The following is a 20,860-nucleotide window of genomic DNA, read 5'->3' as shown; positions in this document are numbered from 1 at the left end:
GTCCTCTTCTCATGTAAGTCAGAAGGCAGACTAGAGAAGTGAAAATGATATTAGGAAAAGGCTAGAATCGAACCCTGTCGGCAAGTGTTAAAAGATAATGGATAACTAAAATTCTAAGAATGCAGTCGATTGTTAATTATTTTAGAAATAACTAAATATTATTTATGTCAGAGGTAGAGCGATTGTCCATTCTTTCAGAAATAACTGGATATTAAATACGTCAGTTAAAAGAATGGACAATAACAAAGTTGAAAATGTTATGTAACAAATAGGTTAAATGATACAATTTAATTTACGGATTTCTTTTGTTTATCAGAGGTGTTAGATACATATGCAAAAGGGCACGGGTAAATTGAAACGTGATAAAGTCACGTCATAAAGAAAGTAGATTCTCAATATATTGAGACAGGGTTCGAGGTAAGAGAGAATCACAGTCAGAGTGATAGAATCAGTTAGAGACGAGAGTCGGATTTCTTTTGTTTATTAGAGGTGTGTCAATACATATGCAAAGGGCACAGGTGGATTGAAACGTGATAAAGTCACATTAGGATCACACCTCTGACGGCGTCATAAACAAAGGAGATTATCAATATATTGAGATGGGGTTCGAGGTTAGATAGAGAGTCACATTCACAGCCAGAGAGAGATAGGGTCACAGAGTGAAACTGATGCCATTAGAGGTGAAGGGTAGAAGAGTAGACCATTTATTCGAAAAAGCTTGAATCCCTGACATCATCAATCGGCTGGCTGATGAGTAAAGAAATCACCATTTATATTTTGTAACTGTTCGTCTTCGTGACGTCATTACAACTGAAAGATAAATGTGTTTTCTCTATCATCATCTTGTAAACAAACTTTGTATAACTGCCTCAAAGTATTATGTGTCCTCCGTCATCTTCCGTCCTCCGTGTTAACAAGAACTGTATAAATGTATCAGCACCGTATTAATGATATGAAGTCCCCAAGAATCTTCACAGTTGTCGCCGTGTGTGTAATCTATATAAATGTCGTTATCATCTTTGTTTTGAGTCCCCCGTTATACATATCTCTGATATGAACCTCTGCTACACAACAGTAACAATATTCCATGCATAGGATATTAGCAGGTGTTAGAAAGGATTGTGAATTTTATTAACCACTTCATGGATGATTACATTTTTGTAGGGGGGGGGAGTAGGAGAGAGTCGCACTATATCATAATAAAATAAATTCATTTTCAAGATTTCAACAGAAAAAAAAATAATGCCCGGTGAATGATTGATTATTCAAATTGTATTCTTTTGCATTCGATCACTTTAAATGGAGATTCTTATCACTTCCCTTTTGGGTTCCATTTTTGGTCGAATAGCCTTGTAACTTTGCATGTCATTTCTTGCGTCCAGGCTTTTGGTCAACATAAAAGGTCGTTTCTTTGTGAGTGACCGGAGCAAAGGAGTCAGAGGTAACTTGCCCAAGGTGTTTTAAAGTTGTATTCCTAAAATATAAGAAAATAATGTTTTTTTTACATAAATAATTTCCGTACGTGTATTTTATTATCATATTGGGAAACGCTAATCCGCTTTAATAAATACAACTGAACCACTCTCTATTGCTTCATTTGCAATCATGGCTGCTTACAGCACTAGAGAAAAACAGCATTGTAAATAGTTGTAATAAATGAAGAAAGTTTACCTACTAGTATGATAATGACATGGTCTTAAAAAATGAAGATGCTAATTTTAATGTAAAAAGAAATTGTTTATCTAATGGCTAAAATAGACAGAAAAGTTGTGATATATGTTTATTTTATTAATGATGTAAGCTTATTTTTCTTTTTAAGGTATTAGTGAAGAATATGTCGACTTCACAAAATAATGATTGTCCGATTCATTTCTATTAATTTGAAAAGTTTTACAAGATAACTTTATATGTTGGATGTGTTGTTCAACTATATACATTTTTTATACATACATACTTTTATGGTTTTCATATTGTTTGGATAATCGTATTGATTTTGGTGTGTGCTGTACCGGACTATCGGTGAGAATCGATGTTCCTGATTTTCTGAAGAATTGTTGATTTTCTGAAAAAAAGAATAACAGAGAATTATAAGTTTACCCACAATTGCATCCCAGGTATAAACGCTCAAGTATCTCCAGGCAGAAGAAGATGTCACTTTTTTTTGGCATTAGTGCACTTTAGTTAACCGGAAGTATTTTTTTTTTAATTTAATTTAATTTTATTTTATTTTTTATTTTTTTTTTTATTTTTTTATTTTATTATTATTGGCTCACATGGAGCTTTCACACAAGTCAACAAACGATCTGATTGGAAACCTATGGTGTTCTCTGGAAGCTGAGTGACAACAAGTCTCCCCAGACATCCAGCTCTCTCCACCTCCTTCGATAGCATTTGCAAATGAATTTGCATCATCGCAACAGCGGCTTACCATTGATTTCTCGCTGGTAGTGGCCATTGGTTTATACTGGAATTTGAGTGGCACTCAGCCTCCCCAAGGTCCCAGTCCTTTTTGCGCTTGTCCAGCCAAGGTCTGGGTCCTTATTGACCCTTCTTGGACCTTTGGTATCATTTTTTTTGGGGAGAGGCGGTGATGAAACAATGGGAGGGATGCATGATGGGGAGTGTAGAACTTGTAAATATGCAGTTTCAGTGTTCTTCTTTCCCTGTAACGCTTATTCGTTATATTGTCTTGTATTATTCTCCACATTCAAGGGTTTTCCTTAATATTTCAGTCGTTTTCATTATCGTTAGTCGTTGTACTTTTGCAGTTATTCCTCTGATTCCAATTTATGACATTCTTTTTTCGAAGTTTTTTGGGATTGTTCCTAGTGCTCCTACTATTATCGGTACTATTTTGATTTTCTTCATCATCCAAATCCCTTTAACTCTCTGGCTAGCTCTGTGTATTTGCTTTGTTTCTCTTTTTCTTCCATACTCACCCTGTGATCAGCTGGGACTGCAAAGTCTACGATTTGACAGGATTTTTCTTTCTTGTTAATTATTACGACATCTGGTCTTCTTGCTTGGATGGGTTTGTCCGTCTGTATGTCCATGTCGCATAGGATTTTGTGGTTCTCCTTTTCAAGTGCTGTTGCGGGTTTATGCTTGTACCATTTGTCTGTATGCTCGAAATGCAGTCGTTTACACAATTCCCAGTGTACCACCCTCCCCACTTGGTCACGCCTGTTTTTGTATTCCTTTTGGGCAAGTTTGCTGCATTCACTTACTATATGGTTTATCATTTCGTCTCTTTGTCCACATAGTCTGCATTTGCTGTTTTCTTGTGTTTTATTCATCGTTGCTTTGATATGGTTGGTTCTTATCGAGTTATCTTGTGCTGCAGTTATTAGAGATTCATTATCATCATCATTATTATTATTATTATTATTATTATTATTATTATTATTATTATTATCTTTTTCTTGTTTTTATTTTCGGAAGAGTGATGCTAAAAGAGGAGACAATCCAAAGTTTAATGTGATTATTGTATTTTACATCTAAATAATTATATTTTCTTAAAAGAGTTATATGTAAAATATATATTCCATTCATATTATAGTATTTTAGACTGAATGTAATATTTTATTAGCAAATTTAAAAAATTATTTATTCTGAAATTAATTATTTAGAAATGTAGAATGCTATATTTTATTTGTAAATTAAAAAAAATTCTTTTGAAATATTGTTGCTAATATAGTAAAATTTTAAAATTTTGAATTAATTCAACAAATATTTTATTATTTTTTTGTTGCTTTACTTCATTTTGTGACTGAAATTATGATAAAAGTTTGGTTTGAGAAGTCATTAAATGTTGCATTGTCTCCTCTTTTCCCTACCATAACTCTTCTGAAAATGAAAACCAAAATACTTCCGGTGAAGTGCACTACTGCTTGTTTTTTCTGCTATTTTTTAATTTTTTTTAATTTATTACCTTTGAAGAGGAAACCTGCATCTTTCTTCTCCACTCACTAACACATGCACTTTACAGGTGATGTGCATACCTAAATTTAATTTCAAATTTAGATAGATTTATGTATGTATGTATGCATTTATGTATGTATGTACAGTGTGGTTTTGCATTGCATCAAGAAATGAGACGGCCATTATCAGAAACGTCTGTCATCCAATACCAGAGTTCACAAAAGATGTGTGAGAATTTAAAGAGATTTTACATTATTACTTTGTGGCAATTGAATCATGAAGTGATTCCTATGAACACTAAACAGCAAATGTCTCTAATTGCTTACTCTCTTTCTTTCTCCACTTTGCCTTCTTCTTCACGCCTAAAGTAAGGAAGTTTTCACAGGAGCGTGTAAACTCAAAGTATTTTTCAACCAATCAAAATCCTTTCAAACTCCCCAAAAAGTAACATGCACATGTAAAAGTAATAAGCCAGTGGGAATTTAGAAACTCCTATAAGACCTGATCGGCAAAATCATTTTTTTCTAGAATTCTCAAACCAGCCGTGCCTGAAACATAACTACAGAACATCTGCTCAACATCTCTATCTGTGCCTTTGAGTTAGGGGAGGCAGAAAGGACTCAATGACTCACATACAAGTTTTCTTCATCTCTTGCAGACATTCTTACACACTAGCCAGAGTCAGGTGAACAGAAACAAACTGCTGCTTAGAGCTATACACCTATTAGCAAGAATAAGTTTAACCAACTTACACACATACACAATACCACGCTGCCAAATACTCACATAAGTATATTATTTACACACCCTATGAACATATTGATCTACACATTTCTAAGCCCTCAACTTTTTTTTATCAACACGTGTTTGCATAAATGACCGAAAATAACTTTTATATTCTTATCATTTGTATAATTTATTTTTTTTGTTATAAAATTTGTTTTTTCTCAGTTCTTCATTTACAAAACTGTTTACGTTTTAGTTAACACTTGCCACCTGGTGACCCTTCTATTATATTAATGTTTTATCTATTTCAGTTTTTATATGCATGCATACCCGCATATATGCATCCTTTATTTTATTCCTTCGCTAAAACATAACGGCACTTCTACACTATTGGGACAAAATTTCGGAAATCATAATACTGAGTTTCACATGAAAACAATGCTATCTACGTATTCCTCGTGATTTTTAAGATGATTATATCCAAAAATTACGAAAATCAATAATGTAGAAAATTATTTATTAAAGAAAATAAAAATAGAATTTGATGAAAACGATCGTAAAATACAGAAGAATTCAAAAGGGAGGTAATTTTCCGTTTTGATTTAGACAAGATGGCAGAAAATTTTCACCTGCTAACACGATTAAAGTTGTTTTGGTTAATAATTCTGTAATATTCGAGTAATTTCTACTGCATAATTTGGAAGCTACCATTGTAACTTAGTAGAAGTGGCTAAAAAATCAGTTGAAATCAGTGTTTTTTATCTGAAAACTCCATTTATCAACTACAAAATCTCGTCCCAATTCTGTAGAAGCACCAACATAACTGTTAAATGTTGGCAAGATCCAAAAACACTATCATCTACCAAGGCCAGATGTAACGTTGTTCAGGAACTAACACACGTTGTGTCCAGTTGTAGTTGCAGAGGAGACAAAGACAAAGAATAGGAAATAACTCCAACTCGATTGTTCTTTGTAGCAACAACATTTATTTACTCATTCATTCGTTACCGCTGCGATGTTGCTCATGTGATCGTCTTCTCGAGCGTCCTTCACGACTCGCACGTGATCGTGAAAGTTATCCACATCTCTCATGAAATCTCGAACGTTATCTTGTCTCTTGCGTGATCGTTCTCTCTCTTTTTTTTATAGTCCATAGTCCGTCCCCTCTAACCCCCCATCCCCAGTGACGTCACTTCGCATACATTCACATCCACGCATCTACGCTATGTTACACAGAGACGAACCATAGATTTATTGGGTATAGGTTTTCATGAGAAAGGAATTAGGTCTCATAGATGAACAAAATCAACAACTCATAATGTTTCTTGTTACACCAGTTTGGCGAGAAAATAGAGTTAGGAAAGATGTATCGTTATCTCTCTTAGCGGCTCAGTAAGGACAATTAATCTAATATTAAAAATAATTTTTAAAAACTCAACAAGAATCCTAAATTTTGAAAACAGAACTTCTGTGATATACGTAATTGTTTACTTACAGAAGCAAGACTGTCTTTGTAAAGCATATTACCAAGTTTAGCCATTCTGTTTCCGAATTTTGAGTCACGCGGGGCTCCTCCACCGGGTCGGCCCCAGATATCGTTGTAGGTCTCCTGATGCTAAAAATAAAAATAGGGTCTTACATAAAAAATTAAATCTTAAACCTAAATAAAATCTCAAACAAAAATAAAATGTTAAATAAAAATAAAGCGTGAAATATAAAATAAAGGTTTTGAAACAAAATAAAATAATAAAAATAAGATCTTAAATAAAATAAAGTCTTCAATAAATAAAATAAAGTCGTCAATAAAATTTTAAATAAAATAAATAAAATCTTAATAACAAATAAATCTTAAATAAAAATAAAATATTACATAATTTCATTTATGACTTTATTTTATTTATTTAAGATTGTATTTACAATCTTAAATAAATAAAATAAAGTCTTAAATGAAATTTTAAATAAAATAAATAAAATCTTAAATAACAAGCCTCAAATAAAAATAAAATCTTATAAAAACAAATCTCAAACAAAAATAAAGTCTTGAATAAATAAAGTCTTAAATGAAAATTAATAACATCTCCAATAAAAATTAAGTCTTTATTAAAAATTAAAATCTTAATTAAAAATAAAGTATTAAATAAAAACAAAATTTCAAACAAAAATAATATCTAAATAAACATAAAATTTCAAATAAAAAATAAAGTCTTTGATAAATAAAATAACGTCCCAAACAATATATATATATTTTTTTAAATCTTAATTTCTATTGAAGAGATATTCAATAGAAATAAAATCAAATAAAAACAAAATCTTAAACAAAAATAGAAGTTAAACGAAAATAAAGTCTTAAATAAACCTTTAAAAACTTTAACTGGAGCTACTAAGATGTATTATTTTTGAAATTTTGTTTATTAACATTTTTTATTTTTTTAATTAAAAAAAATTAAAGGCTCGGTGTTTTAATATTTATTGCACGTGTTTTGAGATGTTTGGCTCTCTTTGGATACTATTTTGAGAAAAATATTGTTATTGGGCACTTTTTGATAAACATCGGAGTTTCGATGGATTTGCATCTAAGAAATAACAGCAATACAATATGTGTGTGTATGTGTGTGTGTGTGTGTGTTTGTTTGTGTGTGTGTGTGTCTGTGTATGTGTGAATGGAATGGTTAGTACGAGAATAGATCAAATTAACAGATATAATTTCTGTTACCTGTATTTCTTGTTGTTTGGCTTTTAGTTTCTCCAGTTCTTTCATCCGATATCGTTCTTCAGCTGCATAAATCAAGTCATGTCCATACTTGGCTTTTTCTAATAGATTTTCATGAAGCATTTTCCCAATTTTCTGGAAAGCGTTAAAAAAAAAAAAAAAAAAAAAAAAAAACACTTCAGTCTTATGATAAACCATTTTTGAAGAACTTTATACCACTTCTGCGACGAACTCTGAACATTTGAAATGGTACCAGAATGGGAGATCCTTTCACAGAGAAAAAACAAAGAAATCAAAAATACTTTGTGTTTCCAAAAAATCTTTATGTGTGTTTTTATTTTTTTTATTTTTTTATTTTTTACTTTAATTCGGCCCAAACAAGGCACATTGTCACATTGAGACCTAAAGGGCAACTGTGGTTGGAGATTTATCTTCTTTCCACGGTGGGAAGATGTGATAGAAGGGTCAGGAAAGTAGGATTGAAGAGCTAGCATCCTAGAGAACGAACATTCTGTCCTGCAACCAATGCCTGGGCAGCTCCGTCAGCATACCCCAGTATGGCCACCGCTTATTAGCAATGAACTAATCCTTTATCAAAAAGAGAAGGCACAGACTGGGAGGATGGACCTCTTAGAACAGCACAAGACCAGCAATATACCACAGTCAACAGAGAAAAGGTTCTTTCAAAAAGGGGCCAGATTTTTTAGGGAGCATCCTAAGTACAGAAACGTTCAGTGAGCTTTTGTCTTGGTGCGATTTTATACTTGATTGTTAGCAGTAATGGCAAAACTTCAAATTGGTTTCCCCATAAGCTACCGTAGGATGTTTATTTATTCACCCCAAGCAATGGCATAGTGCCACTGAGACGTAAGGGACTACTGTGATATGAAACCAGATACACAGAGGGCATCCTAAGTGGGAAGTTGTGCATCAAGATGTTTGTTCACATTACATTTATATTTCTGCATGTTAATACAGTCGGTAAAGCAGGGAACAAGAAGGGAATTTTAAGACAATCAGTTCAAAGAAAGAACAGAAAGTTTTCTGACATCTGATGACTTCTATAGTGAAGGAGTAGATATTTACATTGCCGGAGATGTAAGTGCAGTAAGTTCATTGGAACATATTCCATATAAGTACTTGTAAAACAAGCACAGGGATGCAAGATTACAGCAATGGAACAGGGGTTGGAGCCTGTGTAATTTTGTCGTCTATATATTTTATGGTTTGCACTTTTACTAGATGCATACCGTAGTATATACACTCTGATGACTGTGGTTTTTGTAATCAAACAACAATTTGTTAAATCAACAAAGTTTTATTTACATTTCAGTGATAATATGACAGAAGAGAGAGTTTGGGTCAATATTGGGTGGTGTGTGGCGGTGATGGTAGAGGTATGTCGGCTGGATTCTCTCTCTTCTTTCTGACACTGTCTTTGTTTTGATTTATACAGGGTGTCCAAAAGTCATTAAAGGGTTGAAAATTTTTGACATTTTATCATGAATGATTATTTTTTTCTCTATTTCAGATATTTGACAGATAATATTTTGGAAATTAATTATGAATAAGCATAGCATTGAACAACGTACGCAAGTTGTATTTATATTTACATCACCCCCACATTCCTTGATTGAAATCTAATTGTTTGCTTATTTTGACCTTCGATTTGAACTTTTGATTGTTTTATCGCTTCTGCCTTTTAGCAATTCCAATCCCGAGTAAAATATTTTCTCTCATTGTTTCATGATCTCGATTCGTCGATCGGAATGTAGAGTTGACGTCATCGCTAGCAATTCGATTTACATCTGGTTTTGCCCGGCTCCGACATTTTCCGGCATTGTCCATCAACTATGCAACATTTAGTAGATTGAGTATGACCTATTAGGTTAGAAACTCTTTTTTGTCTCTCTCTCTCTTTCTCTCTCTCTATTGACAACATATTTTTAAGATGTGTTTCATTCTGACGAATCTAACATAATAGTATAATACATGATTTCTTTGTTTGTACACGTCATCTAAGAAGAAAAGTTAGTAAATAAAAACATGTGATCCACATTAAAGTCGTTGAACTTATGTCTTCTCAACCATCAAATCCTTTCTCCCTGATAGGTTCATAAAAATTGTTGTTGATGAACAAAAGTCTGAAACATAGTATCAATACCGGCATGCCTCAAGTATCCATTCTGAGTTCAATCCTCTTCCTGATCTTCATTAATTATCTTTCAAATCATATTCTGAGATCATTTGTTGACATCTATGCAAACGACATAACCACTTATGGCAGCACTTCGAATAGCATTGATGATCAAGTTTTTTTTATCTTACTTTTTTTTTTCTAATCTGGAGCATATGGTACAATGCAGAACACCTTAAAAAGTAAGCCTCTCTCCTTTTTCACCACCAATGCTTGGATACTCGCTATGCCCCAGTTGAAATTAATAGCTCAGTCTTTGAGAAATGTGGGATTCGAGTTCTCTATGCAAGCGAACACACAAACACAAACGGACTTTAAGGCAACCACAATTATCGCCCCTTAACTCTTGCCATAAGACAGCAATGCAACTTACTTCCACATCCAGTTTGTACACTTCTTTCTCTTTACACTGGACATCATGACAATGCAAATATGACAAAAAAACACTTCCCAGTTTTGGCAACAGTTAAACCATTCCAATCCGCTTTTCGAACTCCCATCAAAGACTCTTGAGGCCTACACGCAAGTAATGTTACTCATACATCTTTCGCTATGAAATTTTACAATCTTTAACTTGTATCTTATGATATAAATAAATTTACTTTGGTTGTAATATTAATATCGGCATATTTCTTGTCTTCATTTCTTGCCTAAAGGAGCAAGCCACTATTAATCTTTCCATACCTCTACTTAACAATAGAGGGCGATTTTGCCAACTACATTAAAAGGTTACTTCGTCCTCTATAGAAAGTCTCCTGATTTGATAAGCTTCTAAGATTGACTTTCACTCCTGACCTGAAATGGAAGACTTACATCAAGTCTGCTGCTGGAAATATGTAGTTGGATCATTCTACCACTCCAGAAAACATCTCACTACTGATGCAACCCTCTACTTTTTTTTTTTTTTTTTTAAATTTTCTTATCATTTTGTTTGAGCTGAGGATGGGGCATCTTACCGGATACCAAACGGTCACTCACTATCTCATTTATTCAAACCGAGAGACCTTTTTAAGATTCTGACCGTCCCTTTAAGTGCAATTGTTTGAATCTCTCTTGCACTTGGTTCACTGGGTATATTTGCCAAGTATTTTTTGAAATTCTTTTCCTTTTTTTTTTTTTTTTGAGTCCAGTTGCTTCTATAATTACTGGAATGGTAGAGATCTTCCTAAAATTCCAGTTTCTTTTTATGTCATACATAAGTTCTTGGTATTTTGTTATCTTTTCCCTCTCAGTTCTGTTTAACCTAACATCAATGGGGGCACTAACTTCTACTAAGGTTGCTTCTTTTTCCTTCTTGTTCCATATCACTACCTGTATAAGAGTCAGATATGTTCTAAAATGAAGTACTGCTGCTACATTAGGGGAGAACACTCTTTCTTGCCTTAGCAGAGTACAAAATTGATTTTGAAATCTAGCAAGGGATGGTTTCTCGTCTTACCTGCAACCGCTTTCTCACGGAAGAAATGCTGCTAGTCTTTCTCTACTCTATCATTATTTTTATGGTAGGTGTCCGACTGAGCTCCAATCTCTGATTCTTCCTTGTAAAAACCCCACAGCAAGACCTTACCCCACTACAACTACAACAAAAACTTTCTTTTTTTTTTTTTTTTGTTTACTTAAAATCAAACAGAACTTCCATGGACAAAGTTTTTTTCTAAGAATCTCACATCTGTGGAACTAAAGACCATGGGACTGCTTCCCGGCTGAGTGCAACACGTCTAGTTTCAAGGGACATAACTTATTATTGGTTTACAAGAGACATAACTCACAATCTCTTTAAGGCAAGGAAGATAACTAATAGCAAATACTTATTGAGCCATTCTCTTAAATAATCAAATTCTGCCCATTCCACCTATTCTCCCAATCCTCTCATGCCATTATTCTTCATCCAACTAGAAATATTATTAATCTTTATCATAGAATGGCCTTTAGACCTTCAAAAGTTGTAATCTATTTGTATAATAATAAAAAGAAAAGTGTGTATATGAAAAAACGTAACGATCCCTAGTCGTTTTGTGTTAACAATTTATTTCAACCATATGTTGTGGATTCATCAAACCTATTATAACTAACATCATTTAAAAAATATCACGAATTACAGGGAGCATCCTGTTTTCACGATGTCTTTATAAGGTCAGAATATAATTTCTTCTTTCATTTTCTGGTGAAACTATAATATAGTTAACAGCACAAAAAAGGTGAGAGAGAAGCAAATCTATGACAAATCTCTTTACCAAAAACAAGAAAATTTAATTTTCTATAAAACGGCATAGATGTTTAGTTCTCAAACTTTGTGTATTTTGTTTTGGAATTTACTTCGTAGATTTTTTTTTGGGGGGGGGGGTTGTAAAAAAATGGATGCTTACATAAAGCTGAAAGTTTCAATATATTCCTCCAGCTTATTTTGAAATAAAAAAAATTTAAAACAGTTTCAGTAATTAAAAAAAATAATTTAATTTTAATGCGTTTGTTGACAGTTTCAACTAATAATTCCTGGGATTAAAGTTGACACATTCCTATCAAAGCTCGCTACTCTAAAATCTGCCCCAGTCTCTAAAAACAGGATTTTTATTCAAACTAGCAGTATCTCATCTACATATGAGGTGACAAGAAATCTTGTTATGGATCGCCGGAATAACCATAGAAATAGTAGCTATTTTTTCTTTATTCTTTTTATATGCCACTGGACACTACAAGCTGTACAAAATCAGGTGTGTACCAATTTTAAGGCATTTTATCACATGATGTATATTTTTTATTTCTTTTTTTTTGCACTGTTTACTATATTACACTTTTGTACATTTTTTATGTTCTTCTTAATATATAAAAAAAATACCAACACGACAGACATTTTTTCCAATGGGCCTTGTTTGCAACAGTTTAGTATTTTTTCTAAGCTGAACAAATATTTCCAAAATGTTGCTTTACTATATTTTCTAGCACTTCCGATTTCTACAAGTCATCATTAGTATTTTTATAATGTCAGCAGACGGCATACATTTCCGCGTTTTTATAGCAGTGTACGTCTCTGGATGATAACAAGGGGCAAAGTTGAAATTTTCTCTTTCCTTTGATCTTTGGCTTGACCGAGAGAACATTGTATTAAGCTGTCAATTTTCATTATCCCCATCATAACCCATCTCTCTCTTCTCATTTTCTACTTTTCCCGACTCTTGTGTCAAAAGGAAAGACGATAACACTAATATTTTTCGGCATAACTTCCTTGTCTTTCTTATTCTGTTAGCAGTGGCAGTGAATATTATTATAATGTAACAAGCCTTGATTAGACAAAAGCTCGAATCTGCAAGGTTTCTTTTTTTTCAACCAATGAAAACATCAGAGATATTCACTTTCAATCTTGCGTGCACTGTAAAAACCCAAACACAGTGTTTTTCTGTTTCCTGTTCTTTTGTTAAGAGACTTTTCTCAGGAATCGGATTTGAACCTCCCACGCATGTCGACTAGAACAGAAGAACATTCTTTATTTACTTAGCTTGAGTCTGATACCTTATATAACGTATTGCCCCCTAAGTTCTTTATGAAGTTTATATGTGAAAGTCTTTAAAGCTTATTAAATGATTATGCATGACGTTACTTCTTATAATAATGTGTTATGGAGTCAATATCTTCATCGAGGACGCCATGTTACAAAAGATTGCCAAGAAACGCTTACCTGTTTTTCTTCAGTTGGAGGATTGTTTTAGCATTTTCTGAAGCATCTTTTTTCACAGATTTGTTCCCAAATGAAAACTCGACACGAACAAAATAAAAGAATTTTACATGGCTTCCTCTCATTGCTGGTATATGTCGACGTTATTTTTATTTCTACACTCGTTTCTTTATGTACTGTGGGTGCCATGCAGTGTTCAACTTGAGAATCTAGCACAGGATGATGAAAATCTTTAGTCTCAGGATTTTTGATCGCTGATGGTATTTCTAAAATTGTTTATGTTTTTACACATTATTTTCGACTGCAAACGTTTATTTTTCAGCTCAACTCCTAACTCGCAACATGTCAAAATAGATTCAGCCTTGAATTTTAAAAGCACTGAGAATTACAATCCAATCTTAACCTATTTTATCAACCAACTTTTAGTAGTGAAATTCCCTTCCATCATCATCATGAATTACTGATAGTTATCACTTTAACACTATTCTTCTTCTTCTTCTTCTTCTTCTTCTTCTTCTTCTTCTTCTTCATCATCATCATCATCATCATCATCATCATCATCATCATCATCATTATTATCATGTGTGGGTTTAAATGCTATTAAAGGCAAAAGAAAGTTGCTTTTCTGTAATTAAATACTTAAAAAATTAGTACAAACTTGTTTGTGTGAAGTCTGACGAGTTCCGTGCAGGTAAAAAGAATGAAGAAAAAAGAAAAAAATGACCAACATTTCTCTTTATATGCTTGCGATATTGTCACCTAATATGCAAATGTGATGCTTTCGGTTGGATATAAAAAGCCTGATTTTTCAGAGACTGGGTTGATTTTGGATTTGCAAGTCAGAATAGCAAGTGTTGTTAGCAGTACATCGTGTTCTAGTGTTGAGTTTAGACAGCAGAGTTTAGCAAATTTTTGACATCAGCGTATTGAATTTAACGCTTGATTGTTTTAACCACATCATTATTATTGTTGTTATTGTTATTGGCTCACAAGGAACTTTCACACAGGTCTTCAGAGATCTTTCCCTGAAAACAGCCTGTGGTGTTCACTGGAAGCTGAGTGACAACAAGTCTCCCCAGGTTTCCAGTACTCTCCTCCTCTTTTGATAATATTTGCAAATAAATTTACATCATTGCAACAGATACCTGCCATTGATTTCTCGTTGGCAGCAGCTATTGGTCTTTGCTGGGATTTGAGTGGCAATAAGCCTCCCCAGGATCCCAGTTCTCTTCACACTTATTTGGCTGAGGTCTGGTCAGTTCATCGGTCTTTCCTTCTTCCTTGAGTATTTGGTTATTTGGTCTCGCTTTTTTTGTGACGGAGGTGGCGATGATGTGGCAATGGGGGTAGGGTTGGGTTAGAGAACTTATAGAGACGCGGTTTCAGTGTTCTTGGTTCCACGTAGTGTTTCATGTTTTGCCTTTGCAACTTTTTGTCTGGCCAGCACTTGTTGCTCCTGTGTGTTAGTTTCCACATTCAAGGGGTTTTCTTAATATTTCAGCTGTTTTCATTATTGTTGTTTGTTGTATTTTTCCAGTCATTTCTTTGATTCCAATTTCTCCCATTCTTTTTTCAAAGTTTTTTTGGGTTGTTCCTAGTGCTCTTATTATTATAGGAATTATTTTGATTTTATTCATCTTCCATATCTCTTTCAGTGCTCTGACTAGCTCTGCGTATTTGCTCCGTTTCTCCTTTTCTTTGATATTCACTGTATGGTCAGCTGGAACAGCAAAGTCTATGATTTGGCAGGATTTTTCTTTTTTGTAAATTATTACGACATTCGGTCTTCTTGCTTGGATGGGTTTATCAGTTTGTATGTCCATGTCCCATAGGACTTTGTGATTCTCGTTTTCAAGTACTGTTGCTGACTTATGTTTGTACCACTTGCTTGTGCGTTCGAGATGGAGTTGTTTGTATAATTCCCAGTGTACTACACTTCCCACTTGGTCGTGTCTGTTCTTCTATTCCTTTTGTGCCAGTTTGCTGAATTCACTTATTGTATGGTTTATCGTCTCGTCTCTTTGTTCACAGAGTCTGCATTTGCTATTTTCTTGTGTTTTGTCGATCTTTGCTTTGATTCTTATTGAGTTATCTTATGCTGCAGTTATTAGGGATTCAGTTTCTCAGCTTATGTGTCCTTTTCGCATCCATGTCCAAGTGTTTTCGTTATTCTCATCTTTTCTCATCCTTATGAATCTTCCGTGTAGTTGTTTCTTTTCCCACTTTTCTTTTCTTGTCTTATCCTTTGTCTCGCTGTTTTCTGTTTTATTGATATTTTCGTGTCTCTCGCTGTTATGATTATTCTTTCAGTGTTTTGTATTAAGTATTTTTCTAGTTCGTTTTTGCTGTCATTCACACATTATTATTATTATTATTATTATTATTATTATTATTATTATTATTATTATTATTATTATTATTTGTACTCACTAGGAGTTCTCAAAGATCATCATCAGAGATTACACACTAACAACAACCAATAGTGTTCCCTAGAGTCTGGGTGACAAGAAGTCTCTTTTGATTTCCAGTACTATCCACCTCTTTCAATAATCATTATAAATGACTTTGCGTTATTGCAACAGCCGTTTGCTATCGACTTCTTGCTGGTAACAACCATTGGTCATCACTGGAACTTTGATGACAATAAGGCTCTCCAAGGTCCCAGTCCACTTTGCACTCATCTAGTCGAGGTCTGATTAGTGCTTTCTCTCCTCGGTCTTTCCTTCCTCTTGACCCTATATTATTATTATTATTATTATTATTATTATTATTATTATTATTAGTAGTAGTAGTAGTAGTAGTAGTAGTAGTAGTAGTTAGTAGTAGTATTTGTATCACTTTTCTGCTTTTAGACTGGCAATGTCTTTACACAATGGTCATTCAGATCATGCCGTTTTCTTCTTTAGTCTTGTTTCTCCCTTGAGTCATGTTTTTCTATAATATTGCATTGTTTATGCGCTGTTATGCTTGAAACACGGGATTACTTTTCTTGGGCGTACAATGCTTACCTCTTTGGAAACATCTGAAGTCCTGAGGTGATTATCAAGAAGGAGACCAGTTAAGGGATCGCGTCGAGGTCTTCCGACTTTACCTTTACCAATAACAGTCGCTAACTCGCCAATCTGAAGCAATCAAAAGATAAAGATTTGGAACAATATTGTAAAAATAACATTAGTAAAAAGAACAAAACAAAACAATATTGTAAAAATAACATTAGTAAAAAGAACAAAACAAAACAATATTGTAAAAATAACATTAGTAAAAAGAACAAAACAAAACAATATTGTAAAAATAACATTAGTAAAAAGAACAAAACAAAACAATATTGTAAAAATAGCATTAGTAAAAAGAACAAAACAAAACAATATTGTAAAAATAGCATTAGTAAAAAGAACAAAACAAAACAATATTGTAAAAATAACATTAGTAAAAAGAACAAAACAAAACAATATTGTAAAAATAACATTAGTAAAAAGAACAAAGCAAAACAATATTGTAAAAATAACATTAGTAAAAAGAACAAAGCAAAACAATATTGTAAAAATAACATTAGTAAAAAGAACAAAACAAAACAATATTGTAAAAATAACATTAGTAAAAAGAACAAAACAAAACAATATTGTAAAAATAACATTAGTAAAAAGAACAAAACAAAACAATATTGTAAAAATAACATTAGTAAAAAGAACAAAGCAAAACAATATTGTAAAAATAACATTAGTAAAAAGAACAAAACAAAACAATATTGTAAAAATAACATTAGTAAAAAGAAAAAAACAAAACAATATTGTAAAAATAACATTAGTAAAAAGAACAAAACAAAACAATATTGTAAAAATAACATTAGTAAAAAGAACAAAACAAAACAATATTGTAAAAATAGCATTAGTAAAAAGAACAAAACAAAACAATATTGTAAAAATAACATTAGTAAAAAGAACAAAAGAAAACAATATTGTAAAAATAACATTAGTAAAAAGAACAAAACAAAACAATATTGTAAAAATAACATTAGTAAAAAGAACAAAACAAAACAATATTGTAAAAATAGCATTAGTAAAAAGAACAAAACAAAACAATATTGTAAAAATAACATTAGTAAAAAGAACAAAACAAAACAATATTGTAAAAATAACATTAGTAAAAAGAACAAAGCAAAACAATATTGTAAAAATAACATTAGTAAAAAGAACAAAACAAAACAATATTGTAAAAATAACATTAGTAAAAAGAACAAAACAAAACAATATTGTAAAAATAACATTAGTAAAAAGAACAAAACAAAACAATATTGTAAAAATAACATTAGTAAAAAGAACAAAACAAAACAATATTGTAAAAATAACATTAGTAAAAAGAACAAAACAAAACAATATTGTAAAAATAACATTAGTAAAAAGAACAAAACAAAACAATATTGTAAAAATAGCATTAGTAAAAAGAACAAAACAAAACAATATTGTAAAAATAACATTAGTAAAAAGAACAAAACAAAACAATATTGTAAAAATAACATTAGTAAAAAGAACAAAACAAAACAATATTGTAAAAATAACACTAGTAAAAAGAACAAAACAAAACAATATTGTAAAAATAACATTAGTAAAAAGAACAAAACAAAACAATATTGTAAAAATAACATTAGTAAAAAGAACAAAGCAAAACAATATTGTAAAAATAGCATTAGTAAAAAGAACAAAGCAAAACAATATTGTAAAAATAACATTAGTAAAAAGAACAAAGCAAAACAATATTGTAAAAATAACATTAGTAAAAAGAACAAAGCAAAACAATATTGTAAAAATAACATTAGTAAAAAGAACAAAGCAAAACAATATTGTAAAAATAACATTAGTAAAAAGAACAAAGCAAAACAATATTGTAAAAATAACATTAGTAAAAAGAACAAAGCAAAACAATATTGTAAAAATAACATTAGTAAAAAGAACAAAATAAAACAATATTGTAAAAATAACATTAGTAAAAAGAACAAAGCAAAACAATATTGTAAAAATAGCATTAGTAAAAAGAACAAAACAAAACAATATTGTAAAAATAACATTAGTAAAAAGAACAAAACAAAACAATATTGTAAAAATAACATTAGTAAAAAGAACAAAACAATATTGTAAAAATAACATTAGTAAAAAGAACAAAACAAAACAATATTGTAAAAATAACATTAGTAAAAAGAACAAAACAAAACAATATTGTAAAAATAACATTAGTAAAAAGAACAAAACAAAACAATATTGTAAAAATAACATTAGTAAAAAGAACAAAACAAAACAATATTGTAAAAATAACATTAGTAAAAAGAACAAAACAAAAAAATATTGTAAAAATAGCATTAGTAAAAAGAACAAAACAAAACAATATTGTAAAAATAACATTAGTAAAAAGAACAAAACAAAACAATATTGTAAAAATAACATTAGTAAAAAGAACAAAGCAAAACAATATTGTAAAAATAACATTAGTAAAAAGAACAAAACAAAACAATATTGTAAAAATAACATTAGTAAAAAGAACAAAACAAAACAATATTGTAAAAATAACATTAGTAAAAAGAACAAAGCAAAACAATATTGTAAAAATAACATTAGTAAAAAGAACAAAACAAAACAATATTGTAAAAATAACATTAGTAAAAAGAACAAAGCAAAACAATATTGTAAAAATAACATTAGTAAAAAGAACAAAACAAAACAATATTGTAAAAATAACATTAGTAAAAAGAACAAAACAAAAAAATATTGTAAAAATAGCATTAGTAAAAAGAACAAAACAAAACAATATTGTAAAAATAACATTAGTAAAAAGAACAAAACAAAACAATATTGTAAAAATAACATTAGTAAAAAGAACAAAACAAAACAATATTGTAAAAATAGCATTAGTAAAAAGAACAAAACAAAACAATATTGTAAAAATAACATTAGTAAAAAGAACAAAACAAACAATATTGTAAAAATAGCATTAGTAAAAAGAACAAAGCAAAACAATATTGTAAAAATAACATTAGTAAAAAGAACAAAACAAAACAATATTGTAAAAATAGCATTAGTAAAAAGAACAAAACAAAACAATATTGTAAAAATAACATTAGTAAAAAGAACAAAGCAAAACAATATTGTAAAAATAACATTAGTAAAAAGAACAAAGCAAAACAATATTGTAAAAATAACATTAGTAAAAAGAACAAAACAAAACAATATTGTAAAAATAACATTAGTAAAAAGAACAAAGCAAAACAATATTGTAAAAATAACATTAGTAAAAAGAACAAAACAAAACAATATTGTAAAAATAACATTAGTAAAAAGAACAAAACAAAACAATATTGTAAAAATAGCATTAGTAAAAAGAACAAAACAAAACAATATTGTAAAAATAACATTAGTAAAAAGAACAAAACAAAACAATATTGTAAAAATAACATTAGTAAAAAGAACAAAACAAAACAATATTGTAAAAATAGCATTAGTAAAAAGAACAAAACAAAACAATATTGTAAAAATAACATTAGTAAAAAGAACAAAACAAAACAATATTGTAAAAATAGCATTAGTAAAAAGAACAAAACAAAACAATATTGTAAAAATAACATTAGTAAAAAGAACAAAACAAAACAATATTGTAAAAATAGCATTAGTAAAAAGAACAAAACAAAACAATATTGTAAAAATAACATTAGTAAAAAGAACAAAACAAAACAATATTGTAAAAATAACATTAGTAAAAAGAACAAAGCAAAACAATATTGTAAAAATAGCATTAGTAAAAAGAACAAAACAAAACAATATTGTAAAAATAACATTAGTAAAAAGAACAAAACAAAACAATATTGTAAAAATAACATTAGTAAAAAGAACAAAACAAAACAATATTGTAAAAATAACATTAGTAAAAAGAACAAAACAAAACAATATTGTAAAAATAGCATTAGTAAAAAGAACAAAACAAAACAATATTGTAAAAATAACATTAGTAAAAAGAACAAAACAAAACAATATTGTAAAAATAACATTAGTAAAAAGAACAAAACAAAACAATATTGTAAAAATAGCATTAGTAAAAAGAACAAAACAAAACAATATTGTAAAAATAACATTAGTAAAAAGAACAAAACAAAACAATATTGTAAAAATAACATTAGTAAAAAGAACAAAACAAAACAATATTGTAAAAATAGCATTAGTAAAAAGAACAAAACAAAACAATATTGTAAAAATAGCATTAGTAAAAAGAACAAAACAAAACAATATTGTAAAAATAACATTAGTAAAAAGAACAAAACAAAACAATATTGTAAAAATAACATTAGTAAAAAGAACAAAACAAAACAATATTGTAAAAATAGCATTAGTAAAAAGAACAAAACAAAACAATATTGTAAAAATAACATTAGTAAAAAGAAAAAAACAAAACAATATTGTAAAAATAGCATTAGTAAAAAGAACAAAACAAAACAATATTGTAAAAATAACATTAGTAAAAAGAACAAAACAAAACAATATTGTAAAAATAACATTAGTAAAAAGAACAAAGCAAAACAATATTGTAAAAATAACATTAGTAAAAAGAACAAAGCAAAACAATATTGTAAAAATAACATTAGTAAAAAGAACAAAAC

The 20,860-nt window shown here is 30.2% G+C and overlaps 1 protein-coding gene across 11 annotated transcripts in view; it reads right to left on the bottom strand.

Annotated features, from left to right (window-relative positions):
- Nucleotides 1-1,092: 1,092 nt before the first annotated feature.
- LOC145246711 (uncharacterized) overlaps nucleotides 1,093-20,860 on the bottom strand; it is a 186,390-nt gene continuing 166,622 nt past the window's right edge. For all 11 annotated transcript variants that reach the window (XM_080108445.1, XM_080108446.1, XM_080108453.1 and 8 more), the window contains 5 exons: nucleotides 16,233-16,346; nucleotides 7,361-7,492; nucleotides 6,143-6,262; nucleotides 1,955-2,062; nucleotides 1,093-1,474 (listed from right to left, as the gene is read on the bottom strand). In XM_080108445.1, the coding sequence (XP_079964571.1) occupies nucleotides 1,436-1,474; nucleotides 1,955-2,062; nucleotides 6,143-6,262; nucleotides 7,361-7,492; nucleotides 16,233-16,346 (513 nt within the window). In that variant the 3' untranslated portion in view covers nucleotides 1,093-1,435. The remainder of the gene's footprint in view (nucleotides 1,475-1,954; nucleotides 2,063-6,142; nucleotides 6,263-7,360; nucleotides 7,493-16,232; nucleotides 16,347-20,860) is intronic.

This window comes from Euprymna scolopes, chromosome 24 (assembly GCF_053919585.1).
Source record: "Euprymna scolopes isolate OS-2025 chromosome 24, ASM5391958v1, whole genome shotgun sequence".
NCBI classification, from domain to species: Eukaryota; Metazoa; Mollusca; class Cephalopoda; order Sepiida; family Sepiolidae; genus Euprymna; species Euprymna scolopes.
This window is presented reverse-complemented; position numbering and strand designations above follow the sequence as displayed.